Source organism: Trifolium pratense, linkage group LG5 (genome assembly GCF_020283565.1).
Source record: "Trifolium pratense cultivar HEN17-A07 linkage group LG5, ARS_RC_1.1, whole genome shotgun sequence".
Classification (NCBI taxonomy): domain Eukaryota; kingdom Viridiplantae; phylum Streptophyta; class Magnoliopsida; order Fabales; family Fabaceae; genus Trifolium; species Trifolium pratense.
The window spans coordinates 30,329,134-30,347,014 of NC_060063.1; the positions used below are offsets into that span (position 1 = coordinate 30,329,134).

The 17,881-nt window shown below is 35.9% G+C and overlaps 3 protein-coding genes across 3 annotated transcripts; 1 reads left to right on the plus strand and 2 right to left on the minus strand.

Moving 5' to 3' along the window:
- Nucleotides 1–892: 892 nt before the first annotated feature.
- LOC123884651 lies at nt 893–4,778 on the minus strand. The gene is made up of 8 exons (XM_045933798.1): nt 4,397–4,778; nt 4,243–4,307; nt 4,045–4,143; nt 3,375–3,422; nt 3,157–3,226; nt 2,931–3,002; nt 2,058–2,183; nt 893–1,237 (listed from the first exon to the last, which is right to left on the minus strand). Exons 1-8 carry the CDS (start codon nt 4,604–4,606, stop codon nt 1,091–1,093), a joined length of 837 nt encoding a protein of 278 aa, XP_045789754.1. The 5' UTR covers nt 4,607–4,778; the 3' UTR covers nt 893–1,090.
- Nucleotides 4,779–6,298: 1,520 nt separating this feature from the next.
- LOC123885647 (O-fucosyltransferase 36-like) lies at nt 6,299–9,942 on the minus strand. Its single transcript, XM_045934947.1, has 3 exons — nt 8,516–9,942; nt 7,725–7,974; nt 6,299–6,715 (listed from the first exon to the last, which is right to left on the minus strand). Exons 1-3 carry the CDS (start codon nt 9,706–9,708, stop codon nt 6,539–6,541), a joined length of 1,620 nt encoding a protein of 539 aa, XP_045790903.1. The 5' UTR covers nt 9,709–9,942; the 3' UTR covers nt 6,299–6,538.
- A 2,050-nt stretch (nt 9,943–11,992) lies between these two features.
- Nucleotides 11,993–14,513, plus strand: LOC123886419 (PKS-NRPS hybrid synthetase cheA-like). Its single transcript, XM_045935735.1, has 2 exons — nt 11,993–13,783; nt 13,923–14,513. The coding sequence occupies exons 1-2, from the start codon at nt 11,993–11,995 to the stop codon at nt 14,511–14,513; spliced, it is 2,382 nt and encodes a 793-aa protein (XP_045791691.1).
- Nucleotides 14,514–17,881: the final 3,368 nt, after the last annotated feature.

Sequence of the window (17,881 nt, forward strand, 5' to 3'; positions counted from 1 at the left end):
TTTTAAACGGTTTTTTTGTATTCATGTCTATAATATTATAAGAACACATCCTATAAAATTTACAATTTTTAATGTCAATTTAATCTATTTTCAAAAAAAAAAAAATGTCAATTTAATCTAAAAATGTCATTTTTACCCCTTTTAATTGTTTTCACTTTAGTATATTCTCTCAAGTGTAAATTACACAAGTGTAAATTACACTTGAGAGAATCCATTCCCATTTGTACTTCACATTACTTGTGTGAAGTTATAAATGTGCAAGCTGCTCAATCTTAGGCTCTTAGCCATGGTTGCTGTTCATTTTTCTATGTGAGAACATATGGTTTAGGGATAAAAATTACAACAAGTACTATGTTCTGTTTTTTTTCTTTCTTTTCTTTGCCTTTTTTGTATCACAGCTTGTGTAATTGGCAGATTTTCTCTCTTTAGTTTGTGTACATCTCGTGTACCAGCTATCTTTCTGACACACAAGATCTTAGATACACGTCCAACCTAATCTTTCTTGAAGACAAATGATGTTAGATTTTGACTTCAAAATTGCTTGCCTCATCTCAAATTTAATAGAACTAACAATTCAGGATGAATAATTCTTGTCCCTAACTCAACTCTTAACATTCAACTAGACTAATAATTCTTTAAACTTCAACATGTCACTAAACTTTATTATAGCAGCATCCCACATTCCACAAAAATAATAATGGGATCATACATATATCCCACATTCCTAACTTTATTATATTGAAAGCTAAGTTTAATAAATGATGTCTAGAAACAGTTAATTTTTAAATATAATAACAACTTAGAGGTATATTGTTTATTATTTATTCACAAAAAATGTTATTATACAAACAGCCCGTGTAAATGTGTAATGGCTCTAATTTGATCAACTGCATTGCAAAAACATCATTTGATATTTATACCCAAATCACATTAATATTCACCAAAAAACAAAACTATTTTTGTACAACTTCGTACTGTCAAAGATTCTTTATTGACAAAGAAATTCATTGATAAGTCTGAGTAAGTTGGTGTCTCCCTAAAAACGAGTCAAAAAATGTAAATGCAAAAACCTGTATTACAAATCTGGTAACTAAAAAATAGACTTTTCGTATTTGATAACATCTTTGGTGTTCAAATCATATATCTTGCAAATTTCTTCGATGGTGTGTCTACTAAGGCCATCGTTCCCATCTTCTCGACGAACAAGATTCTCAAGCTCTTGGGATGGACTCAATACCTAATTGATACATCATTTAAAAAGAAAAATAACATATAAGAAAGTAGACAATGAAATATGAATGCGCTAGCACATAAAATAGTATTATCATATCATATTTGTTAAGAGTTGGATTATATTATAAAGTGGACAAAATTGTCGACTTGTTCCTTAAGCAAAAAGTGCATAACCACAAGATGTAGAGAGATTGTTCACCAAAATAACAAGTTATGGGATTCTGTGGTTCTGTGCATGCATGTGAAAGACCAATGGTATGGTCAATAAACTTGTAGCTCAATCGGCATCCCTATTCTAAGACTCGATGGTAATAAAAAGAGTAAATCACTAATTTAGTCTCTCAAATTATGTGTCGGACAATTTGACCACTGAATTAATGAAATTCCAAAATAATTTCTAAGCTTGAAAATCCTCAATCACTCGTCTTTTTGGGTCAATCAATCTAGGTCCTAATCACCCTAGAGACTAATGTGATCAAAGATTTCATTTTCAAGGACCAAATTGTTAGACCACTATAAGTTTAGAGAATAACATGGCGGTAAACTAAAAAAAAATCGATGATTACATATCTGATGTACCCAAAAGATAAGAAAGGTGACGACAAGAAATGCAAATTACATAATTTTAAATTGGTCTGCAGTAAATAAAAAAGTATTGTAAACCTAAACCAACACAATGAATGAATATGCCAAAAGCTTTTAAAAAAATATTTTAGCTTATGCATGAAATAATTTAAAGCGACCAACAAATGCGGAACATATTTGTAATTGTTTAACACTTTCCAATATCTCAATTAATATTAGAAAAGAATATGTATACTTACCCAATTTGGTTCACGTGAAACAAGGCTTTCATTTTTGGAGTCATCATGCTCAGTTTCCTTCTTATCGGTGCAAGTATTTGATGACTTGCCGCTATCTGAGACTAGTTGAAACAGCTTCTCACTTCCCTGATAATTGAAGATAAAACCGAGCAGATTATTAAGCAAAAATCAAGATAAAAGAACTTAGAAGCCAAGCTCCAAACAATATATGAAAAACCAAAGGACTATTTAGGACAACATCAATGAATAATCATCCATGACAAATTGACAACTATTCAAGAACAGTATAGCTTCTTTAATTTCCTCAAAATAAAACGATTTTCGTTTAGCATTGGTAATTCTGTGATTTACAGTACCACCACCCTAAATTTAACGCAGATATAAGTGGGTCAATTGGATTTACAAATAAACATCTTGTGAAGATTAAAGGAACAATAAGCTTCAATATATAGCAGGAAGCCCTCATTATTTCAAGGAATAACCGGCATCCTTGGACAGATTTGAAGTCTTGTTTTTCTGAGTTTGGCAAGAATAGTGTAATCAATTGCGAATCACATAAAAATAGAGGTTTGTTCAAATTCCGCTATGCAACAACTGAGCTATGGCACCACTATTTGACAACATTTTCTACGAAAATGCATATTGCGGAACAACAGTGATTAGTTCAAATTCGACTACGCTATAGCACCACCGCAGTCACTATTTAAAAACACTGACATCTATAAAAACAAAGCTCTTAATTGAAAATTTGAATGTTGAGACAGGCAAAAGGAAAGTCCCTGATTGCGATGGCAAAAACAGGCAACATAACATAAATGAGAGAGGGAAAATAATAAAATGCAAGTGCCAAGCACTTTTATCAACAGTACAAACCTGAAGGGCCCTCCAATGAGAATACGAGCGATATAAAATCCAGAAGAATGGGACATTAGGCAAAGGTAAAACCTGAAATGTAAAATTAATATGAATTATTATCCAGTGAAGCAAAGAAATAACTACACATTAAACTAAAGGGCATAATCACAATCTATAGAATAGAAGAATCATTGCAAAAAGACATATTATATACGTAATTAACATTCACGGAACACATACGTACGCTAAATGCAGAGGACAATGGAATCAATGAAATTGAACCATAAAAGAATTTCCTGTGTATAATTGTGCCCCTGTCAACAGATAATAGTGCATATTATATCATATCAAATAAATATTAGCAATTAAAAATAAATCACCAAGCTGAAGTGACACATTTCAGTTTAACACAGTAATTTGTTCCAACAACATCATGTGTGAGGAAAGAGAGAGAATCATTACCTCATCGCAATATGTCTTAGTCTGCGACGAACAAGTTGAGCATTCAAGCTGCAAAAAAATCGCAATTGACGTAAAACAAAAGCTAAAAAAAAGAAGCAAAAATACTATGATAAATTTTGTTCTTCATCCACATTATGTCCCCACATATGACATTTGAATCAAAATTATTCCATAGACTTTACAACTTCAAAATCTACAAATCGATAAAAACTAAGCTGATTCTCTCAGAAAAGCACCAAGAATACACAATCATGTCTCTCATTTCACAGTCCATACAGTTCCACATTAAACATCAAAGAATCGAACATGGATTGAATAACATCAAAAACTGAAGAGAAGTGCTAAATATTACCAACACTTCACACAAGAAAGGTAATGTTACAAAGGTGTTTTACTTTTTAAAATGGAAAAAACCATCATTTCTGTTTTTGGCGGAAATCAAAGTCTACGTGTGCACTAAAATGGGTCTTAAATATGCCTCCGCGTGTTTGTCTTTTATTGTTCGAAACAATTATCATTTTCCAAAACTAAATAAGAAAACTATGTATCTATCTATGATCACTCAATATATCCATCACAAATAAGGACCTAAGAACCCTAATGCGAAAGGAACATTTTTAACAGCAAAAAAACCAAACAGAACAACACATTATTATGATTAAATACCAACCTTGATGGGTAAATGACTTCAACACCAGTAACTTCCTTTGATATAGATTTCAAAAAAATCTCTGATGGCTTAACCCTAGACAAAAGCCATAACCCTAATCTGCAAAAACCCAAAACCACATTTAAGAATCAAGAACAAAAATTTCCCAAAAGAACAAAACTTGACAATAATAATGAAGCAAAAAAGAAAATCACTGACCCATGAATCTTCTTCTTGAAAGATCCATCAGGTGCCTTTTCCAAACCAACCCAACCATTATTCATCTGCATCAAAATCATAATAAAAATGAGGAATGAACAAGAAAATGAAATACCCAGAAAGAGAAATTTGCAAGAAATGTTAAAAATGTGACCTTGTTAGCGACGTAATCAGTAAAAAGTTCAGCTTTAGCGTTAATGGGTTTATCACCAGTGTTAATGGATTTCCATAGTTGTTTGAGAGATGAAGGCGATTGAGATGAAGCGGTTGAAGAAGAAGAAGAAGCAGAGAGAGTGTGATCAATGGATCTGGAGAAACACCAGTTTCTTCCTCGAATTGGGAAAACGATCAATTTGGCTTTCATGGTGAAAAATGAAAAACCCTAATGAGTGAAAAACCCTAATAATGAAGAAAGTGAGAAATGTAGGTGGTAGCGGTGAAGTGAGGAAGAAGAAAAAATGAGATTGAAAAAGAGAATGTAATGAAGAATGTGAAAAGCGGCGGGGTTTGCGGTTGTGGTCCACAAATGGAGTAATGTAGCCTTATGGTACTAACGTATTGCTTCTTTTCTTTCTTTTTTTACTTTCTAGATTGTTCCAAAACCAAATGATTGCGTCAATGTATCTAACTTATAATATAGATCAATTATATATATGAAGTATTTATAAATCTATTTTTTTTTCTTTTTTAATAAACACTGGAATTTTCTTTCATTCTTGCGGCATGGATATATGTTTGCAGTACGTGAATTCAAAAACTTGCGACTCTCAACTCGGCAGAACCATACCCTGACTCATCTTTCATTCTTGCGACATGGATATATGTTTGCAGGACGTGAATTCAAAAACTCGCAACTCTCAACTCAGTGGCAGAACCAAAACCCTGACTCAGGAGGTGCAAACTACTAAAATTTATAACGGTGCTAATTGAAATTTTTTCATTCTCATACATTTATTCAACACCTCGTTTTATTTGTATGTCTCTCTTTTTTTATTTTTTATATCACAACACAATTTATGTGTATTTGAGGCAACGTTAACAAGTGGTGTAAACCAGCGGCGGGAGAGTTAAAGTGTAATGTAGATACTGTAATTTTTGGCTAAGTTATAGGCTACAAAATTGGCATGTGTATCCGAGACGAGAAAAGAGATTTTGTGAAGGCCAAGTCGTTACAGAAAGAGGTAAATATACCACCTCAAGATGAGGTTGAAGCTATTGGATTATATTATGAAGCGATATTGTGGCTAAGAGAGTTGGATATTTGGCGCGTTACCATCAAACTTGATGGCAAATCGATAGTGGATGGAGTCGTTGTAAATCTTACAAATACAGCTGAATATGACTAATCTCCGCTGGAAACCTGTGGGGCACACAAAGGTGGGTTCTCGAATCCCCTGACCACATATTTAAGGGGACTAATACCCTTACCTCTTGGACCAATTCATTGTTGGTAGTTGATATATATAGTAGTCAAAATTTTAAGCCACTAACTATGGATGTATTGGTCCACAATGGATCATATAATATGTGCTACTTTCCAGCTATAAAATTTTCCTTGTTGTTTATGGATCAAAGAGATTAATGGAGTATGGAACTTCTAAAATGCTATACCATATATCAACATTGACGGAAAATTGTTTTTAGGCTCCGTAAGTTTTGCTCTCAGGCTCCCCAAAAATCTCAAAATATCCTCAATTTGGACTCATGATGTTTTGTATATATATTATGGCCACATAAAATGGATCTGGATTCACTGCGGTGCAAAGAGCACGCAGTTCCACACCTAAGAGTGGTTGAGTAAAGGTTTGGATGGGTGAAATCCACTTTGGACACACTAATGCACAACATTAACTTTATACCAGAAATTATAGGATAAAAGCCAGAGATTCAATGTGCTTACATTAACTTTACAGTGAGATGCTTTCATAATGCTAAACATTTTCCCTACATTTTCAAAATTATTAAATACGTTTTTGAGCTTCTCCTTCTGTTTAATGAAACAGTTGAAAGCTATATATGGGTAAGGTTCATTTCAAATGAGAAGAGAAATGGGAAGTTGAAATGCCACAACTGTTATGTGGCAAAATTCAGAATCATCGTGTATATATTTTACAAATTACAATCAATGTGAGAAAAGAATTATGTATATAACAAGCAAAAGTTATCAATAAAATCGCTAATTCTAATATCATACAAGACTACTCATATGAGAAAAATACAACCAAACCTAAGGTAGGACAATCAAATGTCTGGTCCTGAGCCACTACACAAGAAAACCATCATCATCTTTGATCTTTCATTCATTTTCCGCTACAATATTCGGTTCTTCACCTTGGCAAAGGTACTCATCACACAACGATGCTGATCCCCAGTCCTTTCTCAATCGCAGGATGTCTTCAGTGAAAGTGGAACCCGGTGCTCCAATGAACACACTAGACATGGCACATATAGTCTTGTCCAGCATAGCTTCGACCTTCAGTGTGAAAATATTCATAATGAACATCACCAAATATAAATTGAAAGAGAGTAGTTTTGCTATTTCCTACTAATAGTTTAACATGAAATAGCAACTAAGTGGTTTGACAGATACACATGGATGAAATTGAGTGAGAAACTGGGATTATATGAGTAGAGGTGATTTAAAATTTGGGCACTTAGCTTTTGTGCTAAAGTTTTTACCTACAGTTAAACTAAGCATTATTCTTTAAAAATATACCAATGATATACGAATATATGAGAAGATAGAGAACAGCCAAATCAATAAAGAGAGAAAAGGTGTAAGCTAGAGAAGAAGTATTATATTCTTATTCAATTATAAGTTCATACAAAAGTCCCAAATTGTTTTTAGTTCAATTCAATATGAACATTATCCTTTTATTATGAGCCTGCAAACAATTCCGGCGACTACACCAAATCAACCCAAATTTGACTGGATTCTCAAACTTATTCTCAGGCCTGAAGCCAATCCCACAGCAAGACAAGTTAGGCGACTAATGGCAACTCTTAGAATTGGGAGTTGGGCCAAACTCGACCCTTGAAAACCGGCTTGTAAAGTGAGGATTGCCTCTACTTATAAATCCATCTTCAGGCTATTTCACATCTGATGTGGGATTTCTTAACAACAACAAAGTTAAATACCATAGGGCCTACAGTTCTTAAATTTTTATTTTCCTCCCGACAGTTTTTTATAGCAGCAGGACAGGGTGAGAATAATAAGATTTCATTTACTAAGCTATGGTAAAAGTTTTAGTCTTGAAATCATGAAAGAGCTTGAGTCATGAAATGGCAGCATGACGAGCTTGAGTCATGAAATCAGTCTTTTGTAAATACAAGATAAGACTACCTCGAATAAACACACAATGAATCCAACTCTTCTCTAAGCTATGGTAAAAGTTTTATAGTTCCAAGTTACCGATTTTCAATCGTGAATTGTAACCTTAATGATCAGACATGAAAAAAATAAGGAAGCACTGTCATCTCACCTGTGAATCTCCCTCAATACCATGCCTGTATAACAAAGCATCCCACTTTTCTGCTGAATTCCGGGCTGGCCGAATTACAAGTGGAACAGGCTTGCCATTTAGCACAACCAGTTTCTGAAGCAGACCAGTTTCACTTTCTGCTGCATCCGTAGAAAGATATATGATGGGTGCATCGGCCCTTTCAATCACCCTTAAGATGCAATCTGCTGCTTGAGGGATGGGGTAAAAGCAACTTGGTTTTTTAGCATTACTGTAAACATAAAAATGGATAAGTAAGTCAATCTGATAAAAGGGAAATAGAGTGAGAAAATTGCAGGATAGTTTCTCACGAGGCAAAAGCCTTACACACATCACTTTTTACATTATTTAAATAAGATTGTGCTGAGCATTGAATGAAACAAACAAAAAAATAATCATGACTCATGAGCCATGAAAATGCAGTTGGCAATTCATTCGAATTTGGATCCCTGCAGTCAGAAATTACATGCACTCACGTAGTTAACATCTCAAAAGCGTTGGATCAAGATTGAACCGCTTTGACTTCATGTTTGCTTTTAAAGCTAATTCTCTTAGCTTAAAATCAGAGCTGATCTTGATTCGACAAATTTGAGCTGTCGACTATATAAATGTGAGGAATCACTGATCACATGGTATTTGAATTCAGTTCATTTTAAAAAAATATAATGCAGAAGCAGGCAAGAGTTTACTCTAACACATCAAACTCAGGTCATCAATTCATACAGCCCATAATCTAATGCGAAATTAAAAGAGAAAGGGAATAAAAGTTGCACCAGAATTTCAAAAAACCATGTCTCCGAAAATGCAACGCAATGAAATTCCTTCCAAGGAATGTCTGAATAAACCGCTGAGCAGTAAGCAAAATAAGGCGATTAGGTTCAATCAGAGTCTTGCATTGATGAGCAATCGGTCCACCCGGTTGCATAACCCATTCATGCTCCACTTCAGCATAAAAAACATCACCAATCGCCATAACATCATCATCATAAGAAAACTTAGCCAAAACATCCTGAACAGTCTTCTTCTTCGGATGCCGAGTATCCTCATCATCCCAAACAGCCTTAGGTTTACTCATAGAAAAACCCAAACCACTCAACTTCTTGACCTTCTCATCAGCCAAATAACAAGGTTGCGGCAAAGCGAAATAACAAAGAAACTTATCAATATGCATGTGATTCTTCTTAACATTAGAAAATTCATCAAAAGAAATAACAACTTTTTTCCCTAAACATTTATTAATATGATCAATATCAACAACTCTATCATATTGATAATCAACTTTAGAACTTGGAATCACCAAAACCCTATTAAGAAGAGCAGCAAAAAACATATGCTTTTCCAAACAAATCAAATGGTTTGACATTTGACCTGAAACACAAATAGCTACCAAAAATTTCCCATTTTTAGGGTTCCATTCAATTGTTTTTCTCTTTGATAAATTCTGATCAATTGTTCTACACCTATCATAATTTCCACTAGTAAAATTCAATTTTCGGAAATTGAATTCAGGATCAATCAATTTGCCTGTTCTATGCGGATTCAACAAAATCTGTTGAATTTCATTGTTGATTGAAATTTGCTTGAATAGTGCAGATTTCAGATCTTCGACATTGGAATCGTTGAAAGCGGTGGAAAGAGCGAGTTGTTGTTGACGCAAGAGGTAAATGGCGCGTAATTCAGATTCCTTCATTTTATCGGAAATTGAATCGGAGATGAATGATGCGGTGGAGAAGTAACGACGGAGATTAGGAATTGAGAATAGGAGAACGACGATGAGGATAACGAAAATGGCGATAATGTACTTTTTCTGGAAGGTGAAATTGGTTCGCCGGAGTCGTGAGTTGAGATCTTCGACGTGAAATGCTGCGGCGGAGGTGGTGGTGATGGAGGGAGGAGTTCGAGGTTTTGTTGAGTTTTGGTTGATGAGGTGGTGGTGGTCGTCTTCTTCGTCGGAAGAGGAATCCATTTGTATTGGTTTGTGATGAGCCACGGTGGCGATTGAGTCAAGGAATGAGTGGGTTAGTGAGTGAGTGTCTCGGTGGTGAGAAATAATGTATAAGTAAGTGAGTTAGGTGAATCGTTGGGGTTGGAGAGAGTGAGTTGGAAGTGTGAGCGAGTTAGAGATTTGATGAAGAATGTGAGAAGTAGAGTAGAAGCAAAAGAGAACGTGTCGGTTGTTCAAAATGAAATGACAATTTACTTGCACTGTTGCACATAAAACATATTATATTTTACATTCATATAAACTAATAATATGATTAAATACATTATATTTTCAATAAATTTATAAAATAAAATTTATCTTATATTAAGAATTGGAGGGAGTATTTCAAAACACACATTTGACTAGTGTATTTAAAGTTTGGAAGTTCCTACAATAAATTGCATGCTCTCCAAAAGTGTCGAGACACGTTTTATGACAAACAATACAAACCTCATTCTTAGGGAATAACTGAATCATGAGGCGGTATTTAAGGATAGTATGATACTCAACCGGGGACATGTGTTGGCCTAACCCATCAATGGAGATAGCGAGGAGAAAGTCTTGAACATTTGCCACTTTCAAACACCCAAAAACTGTATTTTGCTTTATGGTCATGACAAAATCAACTTTCATGTCAAGAACAATTTTACCAAAAAGAATACTCGCCAAAACATGTTGAGCTTTAGGGGAGACGGTGTCCTTGCTAGCAAAGTCGGAATTGTATCCCAAAGACTGTCTAAAACATTGTCAAAATTCAAGTCCAGACCACATTATTCACTGTCTCTCAATATATGATCTTGCAAAACCCAAGAGTAGGCCCTGGAAGCCACAAAGGCATATGAGGTGGCCCATACTGCTGAATACAAACTTAGCCCCTCAAACATAATGAGTAAAGAAGCAATCCTCCATTGAAGGTCTCCAAAGAATGGCCTCCTCAACCACATGTTTTCAACCGCCGTTCTCAACTCTTTATCAAACAAAATAGTTGCCTTCTCCATGTAATTGGTTGGCATGTTCTGATGCTGAAAAAAGTTTGGCGATTACCCATGCATGACCAAGGTAGAAGAAGCTCACTATATGGATCTCTTAACTTAGGAAAAAGATGCATTAACTCGACAATTCTGACAACTCTTTTCACGACAACATCCTCAATAAAACCTCTATCTCGACTGACAGCACCTCGAAAATAATATAAAATTAATAAAATCATTGTAGATCAAAAGAATTAAGAAACAAACTTACGCGTGACCAACACAATTTTGTAAGATCTATGTGAGTTTTAACCAATAAAAAAAATATAAAAGTGTGTTAAAATGTAAGTACGAGAGAGTGTGTTGCTAGCTAGCAATATTCATTGTATGTTTATTTTTGCAGCTTTTTTTTTAACAATAACAAAGTTATATAATTTTATTTATCAAAGTAGAAACAATACAAGACAGAAGCAAATCCAACGTTTGACGAGGAACACAAAATTTTGACGTTCTAACCAAAATGTATGAGCAACAAAATGATATTTTCTCTCCCCACCCCCCACGTTTCTTTTATACCCCCCTTAAATCCCAGTTTGCCCTTCGAAAATGACCAAATTTTCGGTTAGCAAATTCGGGCTTTACGAATCGAAAAAATAAAAACTTCGGGTTTTAAAAACCACTCGCTTCCTTCTTCGAGTTTTACGAATCGAAGTATGTTTATATAGAAAGCAACCTCTCACATTCTTCATCACTTTCAATACTTCATCCCCACACTACCAAAAGAGATCCCAAAATCCAATCCGTTTTTCACTCAAATCGCTGCTTAAAATCAAGTTTGGAACGTTTGCTAAGGGTTGGAAGGCGATTTGAAGCACAATATTAAGGTAATCTTCCATTTAATTTCTTTTATTTTCAACTGTCATATATGCTAGGTTGGTAGGTTTCTGACACAAAATCGTTCGATTTATAGAAATCGAAGGAATCCTTCGGTTAATACGAATCGAAATGACTGGAACTTTTGGTTTTGTGTTGGTTTAAACGTGTTTGCTTGCCAAGCCTAACCGAAGGATTCATTCGGTTGATACTAACCGAAATTACTGGAACTTTAATTTTTGCACTGTCTTTACTTGCCATGACTGTCTGTTTTGCTTGCATTGCATTGCATTGCCTTAGGTCTATCTGTTTTGCTTGCATTGCCTTGGCTGTTATGGATTATAGAATGTGCTACCAATTTTATATGTATTAAGTATTATATGTGGCTAATTATGTGTTTATCCCTCTTATATTATGTAGTTATGGCGGGCAAACGAGAGCTTGTGCTAGGTATCTGTGCTCCGGGAATTGTTGAGGTTCCACCTGATAAACCTCCATCTAGACCTGTTGCATATGAGATTGATACATCGGATCATTTTTACACTGAAATGGTAACCCCTGACCGAGATGAGTTGATTAGATGGGCTCGGGAGATTGCCTTAAAGCTAAAGTTTGCAATTGTAATTGGCAAATCCGACAACGGCAGCGAAAAGAGGAAGCAATATTTCAGGTTGGATTGCGAGCGGGGAGGCCGGTACGTGTCAACAAATAAGAAGCTAAAATCTGATCAAACCGGCATGAGGAAATGCGGCTGTCCATTTCGACTCCGTGGTTATTGTCATGCCGATAAAACATGGCATTTGACCGTTGTAAACGGCAAACATAACCACGAGTTGGACAAGGCAGTTGAAGGCCATCTCATTGTCGGTCGTCTCAAACCGGAAGAAAGGCAATGTATGGAGGAAATGTCAAGGAATCTGGTTCCGCCTAAGAATATAATGTCCACATTGAAAGATAGGGATCCAAACAACAAGACAACGGCAAAGCAACTCTACAATTTAAGTCATCGATTAAAACTTAAAATGAGGGCATCAATGACTGAAATGCAACACCTCTCCAAAAGACTTGTCGAGAACGGGTATTTTTTCAAACATAGAACGGTTGTTGCAGACGGATCCGAACATGTTCAAGACATTTTCTTTGCACATCCTAAATCTATAAGTTTGTTCAATTCTTTTCCTACTGTGCTTTTGATGGATTCGACATACAAAACAAACAAATACAAAATGCCGTTATTTGAGATTGTCGGATTCACATCAACTGGGAGATCTTTCAATGTTGGATTTGCTTGGCTTACCAATGAAAGAGAGGACAACTTCACTTGGGCTCTAGAGCAGTGTGTCAGTCTCTTAAGGAATGAGGATGTTAGACCGAAGGTGATTGTCACCGATAGGGATTTGGCTCTGATGAATGCAGTTTCTGAGGTATTTCCAACATCGGCTGCAATGGTTTGTCGTTTCCATGTAAAAAAGAACGTGAGCTCTAAGATGAAGGAAATTGTGAAAATCAAGAATGGAGAGAATGAGAAGCAGACTGATGTGTGGGATCAAATCACCGATGCTTTTAATGATGTCTTAGAGTCGACAACGGAAAAGGAATATGCTGACAATGTTATGGTGTTTAGGGAGCTTTGTGCGAGATGGCCAAAGTTTTTGCGTTATGTTGAAGAGACTGTCCTAGACACTGATAAAGAAAGGGTTGTCAATGCTTGGGTAGACCAACATATGCACATGGGGAATCACACCACGAATAGAGCTGAATCATGTCATGGTGTGTTGAAAGGTTACTTGAAGGACGGTAACGGTGACTTGGTGAAAGGATGGGAAGCGATAAATAAGATGTTGATAAGTCAGTTCACCGAAGTACAAGGTGAATTCGGTCGGAGTATGTCTGTTGCGGAACACAGATACGATGATGATCCTCTTTACGCATTCTTGTTTTATAAAATCTCAAGAAAGGCTATGGATCACATTTATGACGAAGCAAACAGGGTCGAAGAATGTGGTATGGATAGCAAAAAGTGTGGCTGTGTTATGAGAAGGACATACGGGTTGCCATGTGCATGCTTGATTGCGAAGAAGATCAAAAATAACAAACCTATCCGACTTGATGAGATTCACCCTCAATGGAAGAAACTGTGTTTCGAAGATGAGCCGGCACCGGGCGACGTGGTTGACGATTATGATTGCTTGGCTGAGTGGAAAGCAATTCAGGTTATTACACCTTCATAAATATAATGGTTACATTTCGTATACTTTTTTATTATGATTTTAATTTTACATTATGTGTATAATGTTACACTTTGTATACAATTAATTTTAATGAGTTTGATTTTTTTTTCTTTCTTTGTAGGAACGATTAAAAACAGCCGATGTTAGCGTGAAGAATGATATTAGGAATCAACTTCGTCTCATAGCATATCCAGAAACCACCTCTGTGAAACCTCCGCTTCAAAAGGCCAAAACAAAAGGTGCTAGAAAGAAAAAATCAGTTCGTGTCACAAGATCCACGAGCAGGGATAAGTCTCGGTGGGAGCATGTTGATGATCATATTGCAGCTACACAGGCATCTCAGTCGAAACCAACAAAGTCAAAGCCGTCGACTTCACAAACAGTGCCTGAGGTGCCTAAAGAACTCGTCATCAGTACTTTGACTCCAGCACCTCCAGCACCTCCTGAAATTCCTTTTATCAACCATATGCCGAAGTTCATGCACCCATTTATCGAAGATATTATTGACGTTGAAGGTGACGGTTATTGTGGATACCGTGTGGTAGCTTTGCACCAAAAAGGAAATCAACAAGATTTTGAGTTGATCAGACTGAACATGGAGAGGGAGCTGAGATTGCATAAGGAATCATATGTGGAGTTGTTCGATACTGAGCGTTACAAGTATGTCACGGATGCACTTTTCCCACCACCGAGAAGGAGTAAACATGCATAAGGAATCATATGTGGAGTTGTTCGATACTGAGCTGAGATTGCATTATTTTTTGAAATGGTAGCTAAGCGCACTATTTTTTGAAAGGGTAGCTAAGCGCATTATTTTGTGATGTATACCATGCCGATTATGCGTTGTAACATATTAACTTTGTATGCGCAATTTACTCATGAACTTTGGTTATGAAATGTGGTATTATTGTATATTGAACTTTGGTATTATTGTTATGAAATATGATTATGAAACTTTGGTTATGAAATGTTGTAACAAATTGTATTTAGCCTGATATAATATTGGAAATGAATTGAAAGAAAAAACAGGTTTTGACCTCGACGATTTTGAGGTGGTTCTGCAAGTGATTCTGCATAACCTGGCCTTGTTTCTGCATAATTCGAGCTTTATCAACCGAAATGTTCCAGTAATTTTGGTCTTTATTAATCGAAACTTATGTTTCGGTTTCTGCGGGTCGAAATAAATTTAAATTTTGCGAAACAGAATATAGGGGGTATAAGAGACTTGATGGGGGGGGATTGAAGAAAGGTAGGTATTCATGTGAAAAATGATCGAAATTGCACCGACAATTTTTTGTGGTCGATATTGCACCGACAATATTTTGTGGTCGATATTGCACCGACAATATTTTCGTGGTCGATATTGCACCGACAATATATGTGGATATTATTGATTTCTATGTATTATAAATACGTATAGGGAGAGTTAGAAAATAATTGAAATCGTTTTCTACAAAATGAGTACTTCAAAACGGTTTGTTAAAAACAATTTAGCGACTTCTTATCCATTTTCAATCAAGTTTCGCGGTAATGACGAGTTGTTCTGCGTTGATTTGAAAAACACTTTAACAACTCTTCAAACTATCAAAAATACGATTGAAGCCATGTATCGCTTCAAATACGCTAGACAAATCAAAATAGACAAACTAGCGTATTATGAGTCATATATCGATCTGGCAGCTGACCATGTTGGAGGATATGATGATGCACCACGGAAATATGAATGGAAAGAGTTGAAAGATGATGAAGATGTGAGAAAAATGTTCGACTGGATTGAAATTGATCCGAAATATCCACGTTTGTATGCTACCTTATGTTGTTGATTTTCCGTTTATGTTTTGATTGTTGGAACAAAATTGATTTAAAAAATGTTTGCCCCTAAATCTATTAAGGTTTTGATGATAACAAAGTATTAATAAACAATTGGAAGGACTAAAAATTTAATTTAAGTGTGCAGGACTTAGATTCAATTAAGCTCTAGGTTCGTATTCGTATATTTTATTAAATGTTATTTTATTTATTAATTGGCTTTTATTATTTTAGTGAGCGGCGAATAATTATTTAGCCGAGCGTAAGTTATTAGACGCGAGAACCTTTGTTTTGGGCTTAATGGGCGTGAGAGGCATTGGGCCTAAGCCATTTGGGCTTGGTTCATGACAATGGAAAGTAGTATAAGTAGCAAGTCAAACACATGAATAGTATCACAATTCATTTCTTTGAGTTTTGAGTGAGTAAGAGCAAGAGCAAAGCTAAGCTAGGGTTTTGGCTAGGAGAATCACGAGCAAGAGAGGAGAGGAAAGGCTTGGATCATCATCTTTGCTTAAGGTAAGAGATTAGAATTCATGATTCTTGAGTGGCAAGGAGAGGGGAGATTGTCTATGTCTCCATTCCCGAACTCTCCCACTCAATTTCTTTTAGACTTTTGATTAAGCTTTTGTATGTGAGTGTGATGTTCGTCATCATCACTTTGTATGTGTTAATCACTAGCTTGATTTCATGAAAAATATGCATGTGTTTGGATCATGTTGAAAAAGTTTATGAAAGTTGCTTAAAACCCAAGAAATTGGCATGATTTTGATTGTTAGAGGTATTTGGATGTTTGGAAGGGATGATTAATGTTCCTTGATACCATATATGCTTGAAATAGCTGTTTATAAGAATTTATAACATGTTTGAATGAATTTTTGAGTTGATTCAATGTTAAACCGCCTTATTGAAACTCAAGAACAGATATTTTTCTGGTATAGTTCGCTAAGCGACCAGGAGTTCGTTGTAGCGAACATGTTCGCTGAAGCTCGCCAATGCTCGCCATGAGCAGGTGATCCCCTGGTGATGTTCGCGTAGGCTCGCTAAGCCTTCGCTCAGCGAATAGTTCGCTGAAGCTCGCCAATGCTCGCCATGAGCAGGTGACTTCCTGGTGAGGTTCGCCATGTCTCGCTGAGGCTTCGCTTAGCGAAGGCCTCGGTGACAGCAATTTTTGTTGATGTTTGTAAGTGTGATTAGGCACTTGTAACATGGTTTAAGAGTATCCTTACATGATTGTTGATACATGTTGATACTGTTAATGCTTATTGTTAATCGTTATATGATTGATAAACGTGTATGCAATAAGTTGTAGCTTAAAATGAGCAATGTGATGTTTTGGCATTAAATTGTAATGTTAAGTGAATGTGTTAGGATTGTGTTCCCGCATTCATAAAAGAGTAGCTTCGAGCTAGAGAATATCATATGGTTGATATGTGTATGCATACATGCATTCATGATTGTATGTGAACATTGGAAACTTGGGTTCCAATAACGAAAATGGATTATGTGTCCATAATGAAGCCGAGGATCGGATTAGATGAATCCATGAGTCCGGAGTTGCTATCCAACAGGATATAAAACTGTGTTGGCTTATCCAAGGGAGATAAGATGGTTCGGTAAGTTCCGACATATCCAGCAAGATATAAAACTGTTCTTGGTCCACCGTTGGTGAGACACCTTGGTACCACATGCATTTAGTTATGTCTAGGGATGGCATGACAGTGAATTGATTGGCATTAGATACCTTAGGGTAAATGCGCATATATTTGATAAATGGTATGTGACATTATCTGGTTGAATTGTGTTGAACTTTATTAATTGATAATTGTTTAGTGAGATGTTTTGGCGTGAGTTAGAATATGTATGATGTAGTTCGAAAGTGTAAGACCTTTCTTATGCTCGTATGTTATGCGATTATGTTTTCTAACTCTCTGCTTTGTGTTATTTGCTGGACCTTTGGGGGTTCAGATATTCAGGCTGAGGACTGTGCCGACGTTTAGACTGCTGTTTTAGCTTGGTGTTGAAGTACCTTTTGGTGAGGAGACTTAGCATAGATTTCTCCTTTTAGTACTAGCTTTTGACTAGAGGTTGTAAATAGTAAATGCTCTGGTAATGTAACATCGAGTCGGGGTTTTCGCTTGGCTTTCATCGTATATCGGTGTTACCTTTTTGATATGCTAGTTCTTGTATAAGTGACATCCTTAGGGATGAATATGGCTTATGTATATATATATGTATATATATGCATGCTTGGTGTGATTGAATCCGCTGTTG